Source organism: Cataglyphis hispanica, chromosome 19 (genome assembly GCF_021464435.1).
Source record: "Cataglyphis hispanica isolate Lineage 1 chromosome 19, ULB_Chis1_1.0, whole genome shotgun sequence".
In the NCBI taxonomy this organism is placed as follows: domain Eukaryota; kingdom Metazoa; phylum Arthropoda; class Insecta; order Hymenoptera; family Formicidae; genus Cataglyphis; species Cataglyphis hispanica.
In genome coordinates this window covers 827,369-847,517 of record NC_065972.1, presented here as the reverse complement: position 1 = coordinate 847,517, position 20,149 = coordinate 827,369, and the positions used below count along the sequence as shown (strand labels likewise).

At 30.2% G+C, this 20,149-nt stretch overlaps 2 protein-coding genes across 6 annotated transcripts; both read right to left on the bottom strand.

Moving 5' to 3' along the window:
* Positions 1 to 781: 781 nt before the first annotated feature.
* LOC126856700 (glycerol-3-phosphate dehydrogenase [NAD(+)], cytoplasmic-like) lies at positions 782 to 6,401 on the bottom strand. 2 transcript variants are annotated; one of them, XM_050605454.1, is made up of 8 exons: positions 6,210 to 6,401; positions 5,448 to 5,625; positions 3,557 to 3,697; positions 3,186 to 3,327; positions 2,845 to 2,957; positions 2,497 to 2,727; positions 2,201 to 2,400; positions 782 to 976 (listed from the first exon to the last, which is right to left on the bottom strand). In XM_050605454.1, the coding sequence occupies exons 1-8, from the start codon at positions 6,242 to 6,244 to the stop codon at positions 925 to 927; spliced, it is 1,092 nt and encodes a 363-aa protein (XP_050461411.1). In that variant the 5' UTR covers positions 6,245 to 6,401; the 3' UTR covers positions 782 to 924. The 2 variants fall into 2 exon arrangements, with proteins under 2 accessions (XP_050461411.1, XP_050461412.1); XM_050605455.1 differs by lacking the exon at positions 782 to 976 and having other exon boundaries at positions 1,377 to 2,400; positions 6,210 to 6,395.
* Positions 6,402 to 7,015: 614 nt separating this feature from the next.
* LOC126856693 (V-type proton ATPase 116 kDa subunit a 1) lies at positions 7,016 to 19,651 on the bottom strand. 4 transcript variants are annotated; one of them, XM_050605439.1, is made up of 8 exons: positions 19,318 to 19,651; positions 18,844 to 19,149; positions 15,606 to 15,718; positions 10,144 to 10,270; positions 9,813 to 9,989; positions 9,438 to 9,650; positions 7,977 to 9,355; positions 7,016 to 7,742 (listed from the first exon to the last, which is right to left on the bottom strand). In XM_050605439.1, the coding sequence occupies exons 1-8, from the start codon at positions 19,432 to 19,434 to the stop codon at positions 7,640 to 7,642; spliced, it is 2,535 nt and encodes an 844-aa protein (XP_050461396.1). In that variant the 5' UTR covers positions 19,435 to 19,651; the 3' UTR covers positions 7,016 to 7,639. The 4 variants fall into 4 exon arrangements, with proteins under 4 accessions (XP_050461396.1, XP_050461398.1, XP_050461399.1 ...); XM_050605441.1 differs by having other exon boundaries at positions 15,606 to 15,691; XM_050605442.1 differs by lacking the exon at positions 15,606 to 15,718 and adding an exon at positions 14,474 to 14,526.
* Between the last annotated feature and the right edge of the window lie 498 nt (positions 19,652 to 20,149).

Here is a 20,149-nt window from a genome sequence, read left to right as displayed (position 1 = left end):
TTTTATAAATCCAAATATATATATATATATATATATATATATATATATATATGCTTGTCTTTTTATCATAAAACTTGAAATTAAAGAATTTGAAAATTAGGAAATTTTTTCATAGGTTTTGGAAATATTATCGTAGTAATTTAAAGCATAAATTATTCAAATATTTACAAATTGCTTAATTTTTTGTTAAAATAATTTTTGATTACATATCTAATAATAATTACAATTAAGACACTTTATATCACACGTATTTTGTTAAAAACATTATACAAAATATTACGATATTTTGTATAGATATACGATTCTTTATAAAGGAAAGATATCGATATTTGTTACATTAACAAAAAATTCCTTTAGGAAATTTTTTTTCCTTTAGGAAAATCCAAATTTATCATTATAAAATAAAACTTTGAGAAATGTTTTATGTGCAAAAAAAAAAAAAAACTAATAATATTAAATAACGAGAAATATAATTCAATAATGCATAAATTATTATAGTTTATAGATCAACAAATCTATAAACTATTACAGTTGCATCAAACATTATCCGAGAGTACATTGCAAAATCTCCTCCAATTTACTCTCATTTCATTCGTTTTAAACGAAAACATCAATTTTCAAGTTTTTCGAAAAGAATTAAAAAAAATATTTTTTCAAGTTGATAGGACATATTTATCTTAAAAAAAATAATAAAAATAAATAAGAATAGAACTGCTGTGTCATGATTACGCCAACTATTAATATTGCAACAAAAATCAATTTATCTTAATTGCTTTCTAGCTTGATGATTAAAGCTTTATTGTGATTTAATAATTGATAACCGAACTCAATAAACCACTTAACTATAACATCACTCTTTCGAATATTATGTTGTTTTTTCAATGATGCGATGAGTCTTCTCGCGAGAATTGACGTTGGGGATCTTCAAAGGTGGCACTTGGGATTAGACTTGAGCTTCATCAAGGTACCTTCGTCCCTAAATATGGAGCGAATGCGAATTAACCCTTTGAGGCCAATAAAGTTGTCATGATATTTATCGGTCCGGACAAAATATCTTTCGCATCAGCTAATCAAGAAATGAGGATTGTACACAGAGCATTACTAATATAACAAGTGGACAAGCTCAAAAAAATTGACAAAAAGTCCATTTTCGAACATATGCATTTTATCATCTGTTGTTTCGTTACAAAGAACATATATTCTTGAAATTTATCCAAGTGTTTTCGTAATGCCTTGTATTAATTATGGTTAAAAGAATATTAAGAAGAGCCTTGAGTTTGCGTGATCGTAAATAAAAAAAAGAGAAGATATTATTTAAGACTTCAAGGAAACGAAGGATAGAAGAGAGCTGAGTTTTATTTTTGTATCAACAAATAATTAATTATATTTGTTTTTTTCTCTTGTTTTACATAGCGGGATTGATTAATTGACAATATATAACAATCAACGATCAAGGATCTATAGATCTGTTATTAATTCATATATTCGATTAAAACTCTGAATAAAATCTTGATAAAATATATATATTATGTACAAATATTCATCGTAACAATTTATCCATCGCGCTCAACGCGATACGTAATTTTATTAACTAAGTTGTTTAACTTTTTCAAATTTTATAGACTCTTTGAATCTGTATGTGTGTATGTGTGTGTAAGAAACTATTGTTATATTATGAAAACAAATTTAAATAACATTACAATTTTTGGAAAAAAATTTTTTTAAATTTCATACAGTTTTTTAAAGTCCTTTGAATGTAGAATTCTCAAAATTATACAAATCCACGAAATCTTAAAGTCATGAAAAATTTCACGAACAAAGACATTTCTAAAACTTTGCCATTATATAATATAATCAGACCCAATCCAAAAGTACCATAATCGATTCCACATGAATTCGTTTACATATTAATTATTTTAGATTACTATTAATTTATTAAATGATTTTATCAACAAACAAAGTTTCAATTTATAGAACTACTGTCCAAAATCGCAAAATTAGACGAAATTCTAAATAGTTTACTTGGAAAAGTTTCGATTAATTTTGAGCTTTTTAAAAACCACATTATTCTCGATGAAAGTTGAGATATCTATAGCTCTGTGCGCGGGCTAATTGTGTATTCAAATTGGTTTTATGTTTAATCCGTAATGTTTAAATCCATAAACCACATTTTTAATGCTATTATAACTTGTAAGCTTACATGTGTTCCGGATGGCTACGTATGCAGTCGATTAAATCCATTGGTTTTAGCTCACCGATGCAAATACGATGAATTGCCGTAAACAACGGAAATCTGTCCTCTATGTTCTGCGATTTTAACATGTAGTTGACCTCTTCGGCGGTGAACGGCCCTTGAAGCTTCTGTCCTTTCAACATCTCTTTCTCCAGCGTTTCAATAGACTGCAAACGCACGATTAATTGTTATTTAACAATTTATAAGATTATTAAAACTCTCTCATATATATATGAATATTATATATAAATTATAATGCTAACCTTGCCGGTTTTGACGAAGGCTTCTGAAACCTTCCTATTGCGTCCACCATAGCATGTCGTGATCAGATCAGCGACTCCACAACTTTCGAAGAAGGTCGCCAATTTCCCACCTGGATAGAATACCTCAACGAATTTGATGATTTCCATAAGACCCAGCCTGATCACCGCGGCCTTCGTGTTATCACCTAGACCGAGCCCGTCGACAAAGCCGGCGCCACAGGCAACTATATTCTATAAGATATACACTTAATATATGCCCTGTTAAGATCTAAGTCTCATTGTAGTGTAATTTAAAAGTCATTTTAGGATAAAAATTAAATCAATACGATTAAAGACAATCGATTTCACCTTTAACGCGCCGCAACACTCTACAGAATCTGTGTCCTCGACGACCACCACCCTAAAGTACGATGTCTGGATTAAATCACGAAGTAACAGTGCCATCGTCTTGTCCTTGCATCCTGCAAATTATCCAGATTAAAAAGCTTATTTCCGAATTGTTAAATTCATATTCTTGAAAAATACAAATTATTATTATGACTTATAAATCTCTCTTATTATGACTCATATATCTCCCGTGATTTTAAAACATGTAATTTCCATCTTTCATTCAATTAAAAAACTATATTAATCACTACCGTGATTAAATTATTATATTTTCAATTGTTATTTAGATTTTAATCTCTTACCAATAGTGGTTTCGCAAAACATTTCGTCGGCTACTTCAGAAGCCAAATTGGCGCCCATCAGGACTGAAACTGGAATTTGCAGTTGTTTTGAAATTATGTGAGAAATAAGTTCAATGCCACCACCCTCTTTCTTGTCAAAACCCTGTCAACAACGTTCCAGATAAGTATGATTAGATATAAATTATATTATTCCCTAATATCTTCTTAAAAAGAAAAAAAAACACGATATTTATCTCACTTGCAAATATAATTATTTACAAAAACATTTTTAAAAAACGCATTATAAAATATGATTTAAAATTTAATATTGAGTAAATAATTCTAATTGAATCTTGAACGATCTAAGCTGTAGACAAAAGATCAAAATGTACCTTAATCAAAGATAGACCGATAGCAGTAGGTTTGATTTTTCCTCGCAACGTACTGCATATCCTTCGAATGAACTGATGCGGAACAACAAATATAAGAATATCCGCGTCCTTCGCAGCCTCTGCCACATCGGGAATCGCAATCTGGAATAAAAAAAAATATAAATATATATATATATATATATATATATATATATATATATATATATGTACATAATCTGCAACTATACAAAAACTATTATAAAGCTATTATAAAATGCTATACCAAATGTCCTATTAATAGCATTTTCTGACCAATTACGAAAATTAATTTTTACATATTATCAACTTGCTTCTGATGATCTCGCTTATAATGATAGTAAAAAACAATTACATCGTCGCGAGTATGAAAAATGACATGACCTTGAACACTGCTTTACAATATTGAGTCATTCGGAATGACTCGCAAAGAAATATTGAAGAATATAAGCAATGTATCTATTGGCTTTACTTTCTTATATTTTATGTGTTTAAAAATAAATTTCACTTATATATATATATATATATATATATATATATATATATATATAACTGAAAAACATTGTTTAAAATAGTGACGCGTGGAACATTTTGTATATCTTGTAAAGAAGTCGTAAGATAAGAATATATGTTAAATTATTGGTCCCTTTTCCGTCTTTTTTATTGTGTTCTTGCTTAGCCGAATGAGTCTATAATATTTCACTGTCAGAAGATAAATGTTTTATGTTATTCTTAGCTAGCTTTGTGCGAATACATGTGCAGCAGTTCTTTGCAGAGGGATATCTCCTAAGAAGAGACATATACATATATATCTAAGGTTTCAATATTATAAAATTCCGTAAAATAATAATAAATCATATTAAATAATAAAATAATAAAATAGTAAATCATATTAAATAATAAAATAATAAAATAGTAAATCATATTATTTGTTTACATTATTTTTCTTAAAAAATTAATTAAAATTAATAATATAAAAAATATAAATATATATATATATATATATATAAACATAAAATTTATGTAAATAATTTATGTAATAATTTATATATAATTTAAAATTTAAATAAAAAATTCCTGCAATCAATTTTGCAAAATTTTTAATAATTACAAGTGCTTGAGGCAAGCATGTTTTCATTCTCATCATTTATCTTTAAGACAGGAATTAACTGCTAATGACTTTTGTAGAATGGACTTTTGTCAGTGAACTGAATGTCCAATGACCTTGAATGATCATAGGTCGCTGAATTCGTCGCAACAAAAGTTGCGTAAATGTATCACACATAATTAATCTGATAAAAAAAGTTTGAAAGAAACCGGGAAAGAAGACTTGATAACAAAAAAGATATCAAAGTTTTATCTCAAGAATTATCTCGATCGCGATCAGAGTTTGAAGCTCTGACTAAAGTGCAAGATCGCTCATTTATATAGAATCGAAATCTTGATCAGGAAATCAACTTTTGGTCCTTCTTTTATTTGAAAAAAAACATCAGAAAACATAAACAAAAATAATAGTTTTTAGTAATAGAAACTTAGAATTTCTATATAACAAAATTTAATAATGGAAATATTTACAAAAAATTTACAAAATTTAAAATTTCCAGAATCTGAAAGCTAATAAATAACTTTACTTAAAGGTATATAAATATTGAAAGAAAAAAATATAAAAAAAATCTTTCTCTCTTTAGTAAATAAGAATAATATATAAATATACTAAAACTAATGTGTAACAAAAATAAAAACACTCAAACAGATTTAGAGAGAAAAAAGAGAGAGAGAGAGAGAGAGAGAGAGAGAGAGAAGATTATCTTACAAAAAATATGTCAATTAGTATAAAATTAAAATAAAATTAAAATAAAAAGAGGTGTAGTCTTACCACATTCTCAGGTATTTTATGTCCTGGAAGATATTTGACATTCTCGTGGGTCTCGTTAATGATCTCTGTTAACTTTTTCCCATCGATAATCTCCTCGTAAACATACATGGTGACGCGATCATCGAAGCAATTTTGCTTTTTCGCATTCGTGCCGACTATCTTTGCGATAGCCGAGCCCCTGCAAATTCATACAATTGTGATTAGTATTCTAATCAATTTTGTAGAGTGAGTCGTATGAATTAAGTAGAGAAATTTTTATATCAGAGGAAATAAGTGATGTCGAGTAAAATAATCCGCAATATAATTCAATATACATTATTATAAGAATTAAATACATACACTTCGATATATATGTCGCAATAATAATAATTAATTATTTTCTTAAATATTTGCATAAATAAAAAGAGATCATACTCGCTAAAAAAGATGACTTTTCAATTTTTAATCGAATGTCAATATTTATCCCATTTAACATCATAATTAGTATTATTAAAAATATTAGTAATCGTGATCTCCGAATACGCGTCAATTATTTGTTGCATAACACAAATTTTATTCTACACTTCGTGTAGAATAAACCACCTTATCATCGAAGAACACGATGCGAATATCGGAGCACGCGCACGGTAAACAAATGTACGCCAATGTTCGCATGTGCGTGAGGGGGCACGTGCGAATCGATTACTATCCATCGCGCGCGTCGACATTCCTTCGCGATATATTTACGCCTCCATGAAATCCGCTCTCTTTTTCCGGACTCACCAGTTACCAGAACCAACTATGCATACGGATGCCATGGCGCGCTCAAGGACACCGTTCTTCGATGCGAACAAGAAGAGGAGGCTGGCCGAAGACGAAATGCGAAAACCACTTCGTTTGAACGCCAACGAGTGACTGCCGGGGAATCGACGGAATCCAGACCCAGAAACAGTGAGAGAGAGAGACAAGCCGTGCGACGCGCACGCCAATCGAAGACGGGGTTGATAAGAATGGATCGGGCCGGGTGGGAGGAGAGTCCAAGCTGCAAGCGAGAATCTCGTGAATTCAAATCGTTGTGGAAGATTTCAAAATTGTCACAAATTGTATTAAAATTATTATTATTATTGAAATTAAAATTATTATTTGAAAGAATTATGAAACTTATAGCGAAATTCCAACATATCAAGAAATATTCTTTTTAATGTAGTTTCTTATTAAATTTTATTATTTCTCTAAACAATGCACGCATCTTGTTTTATATATTAAATTAATGATAATTTGAGAATATTGTTATTTATTTGTAAATTTGATTTGCGCAATTAAAGAAATTTATTTTCAAAAATATAAAACTCTTTTGAAAAATAATGTTTTTTACAAAGATAAAAAATTTAATCGCAATTTAATTTCAATATGTTACATCGCGCAAATCTAAAATTAAGCGGACATGTTTGGCGCTAAAAGGAATGTAAAGGTAAAGGTTTGTCAAATCTTAAAGAGCAAAATTAATCTCGACAAATCGCGTACAAGTCGCCTTGCCGAGTACGCTAAGTCGTAACATGGTACAATCACCAAATTTTCATGAAACACCCTTCGGTATGCCACATTCTTTATTATATATAGATATACGAAATAACATTGATCGGTCGCCTACGTGACGTACATTTGTTTTTCAGATCTATAAATTCTACAATGTGTAAGAATTCCGAATATTCCTCGTATGTAAGAATACATGCAGGATTTTATATATTAGACAATGACAAAGAAAAAAAATAACATCCAAATTTAAATGTATATATAATTTATCGATCAAGAAAGAAACTTATAATATCACGAGTATATTCTCTTGTCATGACTTAATGTGTGCTATAAACTTATATGTACTATAAGCTTAATGTGTTTTTTTTTTCAAGTTTTACGTTCGTTTATGATTAAACAAACTACGAGATGAAAAGTAATAATTTTCATATTCTGAACAATTATAGGTTAATTGATTCTATATATATATATATATATATATATATATATATACACACACACACACACACACACACACACACACACACACACACACACACACATATTTTATTCATAAGAGGCTCATTAATTGCTCATAACTGACTTGTCCGAAGAAATAGCTACTGAATTCGCGACGTCCTACGTTCATACTAACAGTAATAGTCAACGGCAATTGTTAATTAATAATACTAATTATTTTAATCCTCAGTAGTGGTCTGTGCGGCATCGAGGATGATTTCAAACGAGAACGGTGTGAAGCTGTAGCCTAAACCAGAATAGAACTTGCTTTGAAATTCCACCCTAGAAAATAAAAAGTGAGAGTTACAAATAAATTAATATATCAGTAAACATTATTACTAATTAGTTTATATGAAAATAACATATATTTAATAAATATTTAATAAATAATTAATAATTAATATATATAAAATATAAATTATTCAATATTTATATACACAATAATGTAATATAAGAAAAAACTTATAAAAAAGAGAAAAAAAAACTATTAAAAACTTTTCGCAAACAAAATCTTACCAATGTAAACGAAGTGTATGCAGAAACGCTGAAAGGCCTTCCATGAGTACAAGGATGCCCACAGTGAGCACCGCCCAAAAGGCGAAGACGGCATAGAGGACGATGCCGCCATCCCAGCCTTCTCTCGCCAGACCATTTCTCATTACCATGTTCCATAACACTTCGGACAACTGGGCATGGGCCAGAGATAAGGCCCAGAGACGTAGGTAGGACGCGGTGTGTGACACGCTGCCGAGAACATATTCGATAGTGTGAATACCTTGGTGAATAAACACTTCCATCATGTTCTCTTCCTCCTCCTTGTGACCGCCGTTCTGAGTAATACCTCCGCTCTGCTGTAAGGTTCCCATGTTAGCTTCCACGTCGCCATTTTCGGCGCCGTGATTGTTGAGCTGATAATGTTGCTTTTTACGATTGCGCATCATCAAAATTGGCTTCGCCAGTAGCATCCACGGAACGCAGAGCAAGGCTACGATCACTAAAAACTTTTGCAGACCACCCTGACCACCATACATGTATGGCTCGCATTCGCCAACTTTGGCGGCGGGTTTGAATAGAACCATGTTGATGAAAGTGATGAGGACTGAAGGTGCACAACCGGGTCCCTCGACCAGGTCATTCTTTGGACCATATTTGATCCATTTGATAAACATGAGCAACACCATGTAGAAAAACAGCGCCATGAGAAAGATCACCTGCGGTACAAATTCGCAAGTGATGTTGTAACGCTTCTTAAAATACATGTGATTCCACAGTCCTACTATCACGCCAAACAGCATGTGTATTACTCCGAAGATGATAGAGATCTTCATCTTGTATGAGTTTTGAAAGATGATCTTATTCTCCGCCAGCTGCCACACCGGATCCATGCCGAATGGATAGGGATAATCGACATAATCCTCAGAACTGGGATTTAACTGTAGATCCTTATTGCTCTGAATGGTACTTTGATCATAATTAATCATCCAGTTAGAACCGAAAATGTTGAGCGATTTGGAGAATATGTCATTGTAGATGAGACCGGTATACATGGAAAACAGGCCCATAAGAAAAATGATGTAACGACCACCGAAGAATATGTTCCAGATCTCGTTGTCGCTCTTTTTAGCCGCTAGCGGTTTTTCTTTCAGCACCATCCAACCGCCGAACAAAAACATAATGAGACCATGACCGGTGTCGCCGAACATTATCGCAAACAAAAACGGGAATGTGATAATAGTATAGGGCGCGGGATTCATCTCGCGATAAGAGGCAACCCCATAAGCATCGATTAATGCCTGGAAGCCCTTCGTAAACTTGTTTGTGCGATTATACGTCGGCGGGTCTTCAAAAGTTTCCATGCGATTCAAAATAGGAGGTACTGAACTTCCGCTACGTTCCTAAATAATACAAAACATTGGTTCATCTTTCTTTTCACAATAAGAAATTGAAGAAATAATAAAAATCGCATTTGCTAATTACCGTTCCGCGTCTTAATGCTAGCTGGATAGTCTCGATGTCCAGGACGGGCACCCAGCATTCTGCGATCAGGCATTTTTGAGTGACGTCAAGATTGAAAAGATTTAGAGTATGATAAATCGCTTTGATCTTGCGGACTTTGATGAACCAGTTCTTGATATTCTTTGCGGCAGCTACAAGGACGCGATGACGATGATCCTGTGTCTGCCCAAGGACCTGCATTGCTCAATTAAAAAAACATTCGGTAAATTAAATGATTATAGATTTTTTTATATTTATTTTATTTATACACGCATATGCAAAATGTGTAGAGAAAAAGTATAGTATATTATAATACTATACATATATATTATAAACATAAAGATATGATGTACTCACAGTGTTCAAGTCTTCAATGCGAGTCATGACTCCCATCGCCATCTCTCTACGATCAGCTGGTGCTTCTGGACAAGGATACAAGGTCGCTCTGAAACCTTCACAGATCTTTTTTACACGAGTTTTCAGTTGATCTCCTTGGAAGAAGATGATGAAGACCGACTTGTACACCTGGTCTCCCTAAATAAATCATTACTAAATTATTATTAAGATCTCTTCGGTTAAATCGCAAGAGTCGCGATAAACTGCTATATAATAATTTAAATTTTAGATTAAATTTTAGATGCAGCTTCATTCTCTAGTTCTTCGATTTAAATCGATGTTGTACACTCACCGTCGATGGATCTTCTAAAGGAGTCTCGATTTCCGCCTGGCGCAGAAAGACATTTCCGCGGCACGCCCGCCACAACATACGCTCGAACGCGGGGATGCGTTCTCTCAGGATGACTCCCGCGACGAAACTGCTCGCGTAATGACACACAAACATGGTATTAATAAATAATAAAAATCTATTAAAAATCAGATATATAGGGTGTTTATATGCAAACTGTGTAAAACTCGTCACGATTATGGTTTCTTCGAATAAAGCATTGTGATGACTATTTTTATGACGTTAAAAATCTTCAATCTGTATCGGTCAATGACTCGTGCGGATTTTCTATGTGGAATTGCTAATCAAGTAGAAAAATGATGATTTCTGTAGCCATGGTCCGTCCCTTTTATTTTTTTTTGTCTTTTTTACATACCTTGGACTTCTGTCAATAATCCTCCTTGAAACATTCTTTGAACGACAAACTCCAACAAATAGCATAAGTGTCACAGGAACAAATCGGGGTATGATCGTACATCGGATCATAATTATGCCAAATACGCATAGAATTTGCTTGTCAATATATTTTTATTAAATTGGTGTATGACAAATTTTTTTCGCGTTCTGTTTTAATTTTTAACATCAAGTTTTAACTAATATAAATTCCAATTCTTGAATTATTTTAATTTAAGAAAATTTTATTAAAATAAAATTAAAATTATTATCGCAAACATCTAATTTGATTTTGCTTAAAAGTTACCGCTTTGAAATAAAAAAGAAATTAAAAGATTTTGTATATAATCTAATAAAAATATAAAGTCTACAGCAAATTTTTTTAAGTCCTGAGATCTTTAAATCCTGAAAGGTCTATTATGTAATCTTCTTACAAAGAAAAATAAAATTTAAAATAAGTAAAACGATCACATTTAGCGTTAAATATAAAATTGCGTGCGAATCATAAAAATATAATATATCAAAATTCCAAATGTTTATAACACTCTCATCCTCAAACCTCTAAGGATCCAAAAATATTAAAAATACAAAATTCTAAAGATCTAGGATTCTAAGGAATTAAAATATCGGAGTAGTAAGATTCCAAGTATCTCCAAAGAATCAAAAATTCTGAGAAATTAAATCTTCAAGGCTTTGATATTGAAAATATATTGAAATTTGCAGAAGACACTTCTTTATTAAGTTTTTTATCAAGTTATATGCAATTTCAAAAATCCAATAAACTTAAAAGTTTGTGAAAAATAAAAGATAAATTCCTTAAGAAAAAAAAATAAAGTATAAAATTCTTAAAATTCTACATTAGATCAATGATCTAAAGATGCTAGAATTTCTGCGTTCCCATTTTTAAATTATTATTAAAAAAAGACATTTCATCAGTTTTTTAGTAAAACCTGTATTTATTCGATTCTATGGATATTCCTGGGATATTGCGCGACAGGATGAAGGGAATAATTAGTAATGGAGTACGTACCCCAACTGGACAGGGCCGAGGGCGGACTGGCGGGCGATATTATCATCGCTAATCAACGCACGTGTCATGGACTCGGTGGGGTTCAAGCCCGCGTGCTCTTGCTGACGACACAACAGACAAGACACAACCACATTAGCCACACCAGAAACGACCACAATGCTCCAACTTGCCACGCTGTCTTTCGTTTGCATGGATTTTGTTTCCTGTCTCATCTATCTTAATCGTCTTGGACAAACTTGAGATATATCTTGTTAACGCGACATCTCACACAGACAAGATCATTTACAAATAATTATAAGTAATTTCAAGATTTTCCACGCAGTTTATGGTTCAAGAAGAATGAAAGCTTAATGATAGAATTGATTATTTTCATAATTTAATAACTTGACAAAAATTGCTAAACAAACTTTTTTTTATTACGTAATAATTACTTATGTAATTTTGTGATAAAAATTTACAATAATAAATTTTCAATAAATGTATAATGAAACACAATAGCAGTATTATATATAGAGATATGCTACATAAAGTTACAAAAGCTTTTATATTTGAACTTTACAGATTTTTTTTCTTCAAAAAATACAGTAATATCATATTATCTGATATTAAACTGTTTTTCTTTATCCAAAATTTAAATGTCAATCGTATTTTCATCAAAATCTCTCGGAAACTAATACGGTAATAAAAAATGTAATATTTTTAAAAATTTTTTAATGTCAAGACTTTTCGAGCTTCTTTAAATATTTTCGATTTTTTTATCCTCTCTTAATTGAGTCCTTAAAATTCCTAATTTCAAATATTTATCATCTAAAAATTGCATTTTAAAATGCAATTCAAAATAATCGAAAACCACTTATTGCGCCGATATATCTCAAGTTCGTGTCGTGCTATTGAGATAAATATAAATTTTTAAAATGTATGTGATAACGATAACGATTGATAATATAAACGTTAAATTGCTCAGAATGATAATTAAAGATAAATCAGAGGCACGACCGTGCGATAGATGCTTATATAATTTACATTAGTAAAATAAAAAGAATTGTGTAGTTGTCTCTCCTTAAACGGGAACTTTACTAAATTTTTAGAATTTCCTTGATTTTAATTAATCAGTTGTGCCTACTATATATTTTAAACAATAGTAAAACATTGAACCTCAGCTGAGATAAATACAAGGAAAAAAATATGTGGCAATATTCATTAAACAATCTGAAAAAAATTTATAAGCCATTATTATTTTATGTCTTTGATCTTTAATATATATTATAAAAACTTTCCCGAAAAAAACAATCAATCGGATCGTTTTAGAATTGACACTGCTATTAAATTTATCTGATTATCATAATTTTGCCCAATTAATTGAAAATTGATCATCATTGGTAGACGCGATGCGAAATAAGAAATAGAAACAATTTATTTAAGTCAAGCACATCACAAGCCAAGCCGTTAGATCGTTAAAAAGGTTTTGTTGGTTTCTGTTGGTTATCGTGTTAAGACAAAATTTCAATATTAAAAAATCTTCAAAATTTCTATTTTTAAAAACTAGAAAAAAATTTCGAATTTCTCATTTTGTACAAAATCCTAATTGCCAGGAGATTTCTGAAATATAAAAGTCCGTGCAAATATTAATATTAAAATGTTCAAGCTTAAATTTTATGATTACATCTTTCAAAATTTGCACATCATATTTTAGAATTTTAAATCCTTGATATTAAAAAAATTCAAGCGCTTAAACATTTTATTCCTTCAAGCTTTCAAGTTTTTCAAAAAATCGCAAATTCTAAAACAGAAATCCAACAAGACGTCCTTAACGATTTAATAATCCACACTGATCTTGATTAACGTAACAAAGAATAAGAACAAGTGCAAAAGCATGCGAATAAGCGATATGCTTCAAAAAACATACAAACACAGACAAACAATCCTTTGTTAAGAAGTGAGAACATTATTATACATACCCATGGCCACACCATCATCATTTATTGTTATTTACAACGTTGTATCACTACGACAAAAAAATTATTACAAAAATTTTGTCGCGCGAGTGTCGGAATCGAAAGATGAACATCGGATCTCGATCGTTTAGATTGAAGATACTCGATACAGTTTGAATTTTTCTACTTTAGCGATATTAAAAACGGGTGACAAATCGTATCAAACTGTATCAACTGTTATTGTGGTCGGCGCGATTTCTCGCTGATTTTTCTCCCATTTTTTGCAATCGATCAATGAAAAATGGATGGTTATTCATAAAAAGCGAACAGTCGCGTTTGTCTTTCAAATGTATTTTTAGTTGCAGAGGCATCCCTGAAGAAAAAAAAAACATAAAAAATTTTATTATTAATTATTATTGGAAGCTTGATGAATGTAAAAACCAGAAAATAAATACTGATCTTATTTGAGAATAATACAAAGATGATTATTTAAATAATATCAAAAATCTAGACCTCTAAGTTGAAAATTCAATATTATATTGATTATTATTACTAAGAAAAATTAATTAAAAATCCATGGATAGATTTAGAATCCAACAGGTCAAAAATTTAGCGATAAATAAGGTTCTCTATCGATATAGGAAACTGAAATTTTAGAAGTTTACATTACATTCTAACGTAATATAGCAAGACTTAAAAACTGGGATAGAAGCGATAATACTAAAATTTTTAAAAATTTTAAAAAACATCTAAAAAGCAAAGAACTTCCTCATCGAATAAAAAAGTCCGAAATAGTCTTCGTGAAGGATGCTCCAGCAACGCAAGAAGGATGTGGCTTTGCTCATCGAGCGATAAGGCTTGGATAAACATTAGGCAACAACATCGAGGCAAACAATTTCGCAAACAGATTCGTAAATAACGGTTGATAACAGCTTGCCTGAGCGGGTTCCTATAATGCACTCCTAAGGTGTCTGCCGTAGTATATAGGTGCTGTAATCACAGAATACACTGACGTAGGATGCCTCTACTATAGTGGATCTACCCTCTCTCTCTCTCTCTCTCTCTCTCTTTCTCTTCAATATATCTACTATATATATACAATCCTCTCTATTCTAAATTTTTCTTTAGTATTGTTTTCCCCTAATCTAAATTTTTTCTTTGTATTATCATTTTCTTTCGTTGCAATCAAACCTTTGCATTCCTAACATTTTTGTGTATCATTTTTATTCACGCTTTTACTCCTCGTATTGTTAATCTTCGTATCCTTAACATCTTCATAACTGCGCTATTGTTCGATCATTTTCAAGTTTAAATAAATAAAAATACTTGTTAATAAACATCTGGAAATTAATTTAAAAATCTGGATATATCTATAGTCGGCAAATCCAAAGATTGACATTAGTGACGGAGCGCCACTGCGAAATGCAGCAATGTATTTTGCAACACAAACTGTGGGCATGCAATGACGTACTAAAGATGATTCTCGGTCACGTAGAGATTAAAAAAATGCAGAGCGTAGAGATACGGAACGGTAAACTTGGATTAGGAGGGAAAACAGATCTAACATCTAAATAATGACATCTGTACAAGATTTACATCTAATTATTCGATATATATATAATATATATATATATATATATATATATATATAATTATTCAACAAATATATAATTATTCGAATTCAATTTTGATACATAACTTATCGGACATTTCGATCCATTTTTTAAATCATCCTCAGTATTACATTAAAAAAAAACTATTAAGCAAAGAAAATAGAAAAAAATGATCAATGATTAAAAAGGTAAAAGAACTTTTATGATATAAATTTTAAACGAGCAAATGAGAAACAAAGTAAAATTTGTCAAAAAAACTATTTTCTTTTCTCTCTCTCTCTTTTAAATCCTTCAGAGAAATACTGCAAAGTTTAAGCACACATTCATAAACTTTTCATCAAATAGTTTGAAGCAAATTTTTAATTTCAGTTTCAATTGATAGAAGAGTATCTTTGAGGAGTCTTTTAGAAGTCACCACGCTCTGCATTAAACGGATGTACGTCACACATTAATTACCCGAGTTTGAGAGCCTGGCCGCCGGCGCGGAGGCCCTCTTCACCCAACAAAGTGACTTGCTCTTCTTCACGGCTGGGGTCTGCCATCTGCGACACGACACCTCCATGCTCAGCCTGGCAACAGACACAGGTCACCCCTCTTTCGCCCTATCTCCCGCTCCATTTGCTCTTTCCTTCTCTTTTTTTAAGTTTCGAAATTTTCTTCAATTTATCGATATTAAAAAAGAAAATAAAGAAAGAGAAACCTTCTTTTAAATTCGCGTAATTTTGTTCAGTCTGCTCGGTCTGCGTCTAATAATAAGTCTACATTTCCATGATGCTTACAATTAGTGATACAAGAATAAAGGAATAAAATACTTTAAGAAGATTTAACTCCTAAATTTTTACAATATTTTAAAAGTATAAGGATTTATAAAAATTATTCAAAATTTAAAAAATACAAAATTTCATATGAAACTGATTTTGTAAATATTGACAATACTATACTAGTTCCAAATTTTATATGAATTTCAAATAAAAAATATAAATTTGATTTCTACATATGCAAATTTTTTTTAGAATGTAAAATTTCTGAATTATAAAAATCGAATACGAATTATTTACAATTAAAAAGCACAACATTAAAAAAGATTCATAGATTCAGGCATTTACTTCGATAAATAAGCATCATGAATTCCATAACATTCCGTAATTCTTTTTCTATAATTAATAATTAAACTATTGCTACATACATTACATATATTACAATACAACATTTCTGCCTGCTACATGCTACACACACATGCTGAACATGCAAAGAGTTCCATTCAACAATCCAATAAAGGTCACAATTATTTTTTCAAAATATATCTCTAAATATCTATTAAATCATATTAAATTCAAATTCTATAATATCTAAAATTTATTTGCAAAAATATCAGAAATAATATAATAATAGTAATAATTGAGATATAGCTTGCATGGATTTTAATTTTTTAGAATAAGATAAATTATATAGAAATTTGGTTCAAAATTTGAAACTATGTGAGATTTTCCAACAAATATGTTTCATGCAGAGTACGAATCAAAAAGAGCGATTTTTCAAGAATTAATTAATATAATATTATATTTTCTTCAAATAATATAATATATATGTTTAACAAAGTCGCATAATGTTAGTATAATTCATGCATAAAATATTATTTATTTCTGTTATTTATTGTAGAGAGATGTCATGCTGCATATCGCACCCATGAGTAGCTCATTTACGAGATTCTTTTTTTGATTTTAACAATCTTTGATGATTTTATATTATTTTCATTACTTATTATTATTATTATTATTATTATTATTATTAACATTTTTATCATATATTATTATTTTATTTAACATTAAAATGTAATAATTTTTACTCAAAAAAGTGATTTAAAATGTTTAAACATATATTACTAAAGAGAATTATAATTAAATTATTTTACATTAAATTATTGAATAATTATATATTAATATTTCATTAAATATGACACGTGCAATTGTTTGTTCCTAAACATACATATTTTTTTATGCTGAATTAAAACAGATTTTTATTTATATAAAAAGGGAAAAAGTAAAATGATTAATAATGGAATAAAAAGGAAGGATAAAATAGAAAAACAAAAGGCGTCACAGAAAAAAAAAATAAAATAAAATAAATATTTGCTATATGAAAAAAAGATAAAACTAGACTATATTAAAAACTATACTTAAAATTAAATATTAAATATGTAAAAAAACTAGATTTGTAAAATATTATTAAATATCTGATATTAAATATCTACAATATCAAAAGTATAAAAACTTTTTTCAAGAAATACATTTATAATCAATGCACAATCCATTTAAAATCCATGACAAGTCTCAGTTCATGTGCAGAAGTGTTGAAACATGTTTATGCAAGAATAACAATAATATACATTATAAACTTTTCTCTAAAAATTCTTTTATACTCCGTGTGATTAAAAAGAGATTAATATTATATACAACATCTAAATCGAAAATTGATTAAATATAATTGAATACAATGAATTCTTACAAAACTGCGACCGGACTAAACAACTCTCAAGGGACATAAAGGGAGATAGGGCGGAGCGAATGACTTGTGTCCTTTGCTTTGATGGCTTTTGGTTAGTTGGCAACACTAACACATTAATAAATCCTAAAATCACTCAACAATATATGATTAGTAACATACAATAAGAACATTCTGATGCCTGATAGCTCATAAAAATGAAGACCTTTGTGCCTGTCACAGATAGTCCTATCTGATCTCAGTTTTCTCCGAGTAACTTCGTTGCAATCATTTTAAGTTGCAGAAGCGCAAAAACAGGCTTTTGTATATGTCTAATTTGCATATTCTTTAGCTTTTCATGCATTGAAAATAATTTGGCCCAGCTGGTAGACTCATTGCTTTTTTTAGCGCAGGCATTCTTTATGCTAATTTTTTTCTTCAATAACAGCATTATAAAATAGCAGCCACTTCAACAAGATTTTTTATTCCTCAATTTTTTATAAAGAAATTCAATAAATTCTTTTAAAATAAAAAAATATATATATATAATACATTAAAGATTTAAAAACATTAAACAAATTTACAAAAAAATCTTATTAAGATGAATATTTCACTCTTTATCTCTCTCTCTCTTTCTGAAGAATACATTACAATTAATTACTACATACTATAATTCATATATAAAAAACTAATTTATATAAAAAAAATTGACTCTTGCAGAGTTTATATATTAATTAATTTACAAAAATAAATAATGCAGATGAGTGTAAAACTATGAATTGCGATATTAACTTTTGCCATGTAAAAATTTATTTGTAGCAAATACAATAGTTTTTTGTTCAATAATAAACGTCTTCAAAGCTGAATAAAAAATTGCGCTTTAAAATAAAATAATTAACTGCTGAAATTTCTTATAAATGTTCAACAATTCAAGATAAGTGGCAGTACCATTGATGATATTTACAGCCCATTGCAAAAGTTTTCCCTTAAGATTTACATTCAAATTGTACAAAACAATTAACAGATTAAAGACAAAACACATTTTTTACAATTTCATTCCAATAATTTTTCATTACATGTCCTTCTTTTTCAATAAAATTGATTTCAAAATTCCTTGACTATTTGTAATCTACTTTGGAAAAGTAGATTTATCTTTGATTCATATGCGCAAATTATTAAACCAAAAAAATAAAATTTTCTAATTTAAACTTACCTCGTCGAAGAAAACTTGAGTCTTCCGTAGAATATGTTTGAGCTCAGTTAGCTCCAAAAAGTTACGTTTAAGCGCTTCAGCATTCTGATTCACTTCCCGCAACTCATTCTCTAGTTTCTCGAAAGTAGCTTCCAGATCAATCATCTCTCGAGGTTGTGGAGCCTCTGGATTTTCACCGGTATCCAACATTGGAATGCCATCCTTTTTGATTTCCTTCTCCAAGTAACGCAGCTTGCGTTCCATCTCGTCACAACGACGTACCTCATTGACAAACTTTCTTTGAAAAGCGTTGACATCAGGATTTAACTAAAATACATTAACATTATGATGACAAGGTCAACGTGGTATGAAATATAGAAATTTAAAATGTATTAGATGATTAATATTTGATAGCTAGTAAAAAATTTAAACTATGAAAAATGATGAAAAAATTATTATTAGCTAAGAAACGATATAATGAGAAATATGACTTACATCGCGGAACTGTACTAGCCCGAGCTCGCCGAGTTCGGAGACACAGGCGTAAGCAGCTTCGCTTTGAAGGAACAGCTGACACAATGTCATTTCCTCGCTGCGAAAGAGCGAGCCCATCTTTGATGTTGGAAATAACGTACCGAAAGGATGATCACGTCGATATTAATGGCTGTCCAAAAGATACGGTTCGCCACTCCCGTTCGTTTTGTTCTCTTCCTGGAAATATAATAGTGGAAGTCGTGGCAGTGGGCAGGGACAGGGGCCGAATAATAATCGATATCTCGTGCAATCACGAGGTACGCAATTGCACTAATCATGTGGTACGCGCGCGCACACTGAGTCACCATCCACAGATTATTTACACATCCACAGATATGATAAAGGCTGTGGTCGAGAAGACACTAGAAATGCTTTGAAGCATTACATTAACCAATCAGAATAAAGATATCTTTTTGTCCTGATTGGTCAATCAAATGCTTCGAAGCATTTGTAGCATTCCGATCGCAGCTATAATATTAGATGGATGAATAACCAAGAATCATGGTGCGCGAATATATGTATAATATATTCACTACACGTATCACACAAAACACTTGAAAGATCATATCAAAATCTACTTTGATTGATATAATAAAACAATGACAAATATACTAAAAGAACTGCATTACTTTTGTTTATACAATGTATTTTTAATATTTGTATCGTCGCTTATCTATATATTGTATCATCGATATTTTACTTTTATTAAAGACTGCATTTCTTTTTTGTATATTATAAAAACTATATAAAAATGTCAAAAGTCAGCTGGCAAGAATTTCATACTATATATATA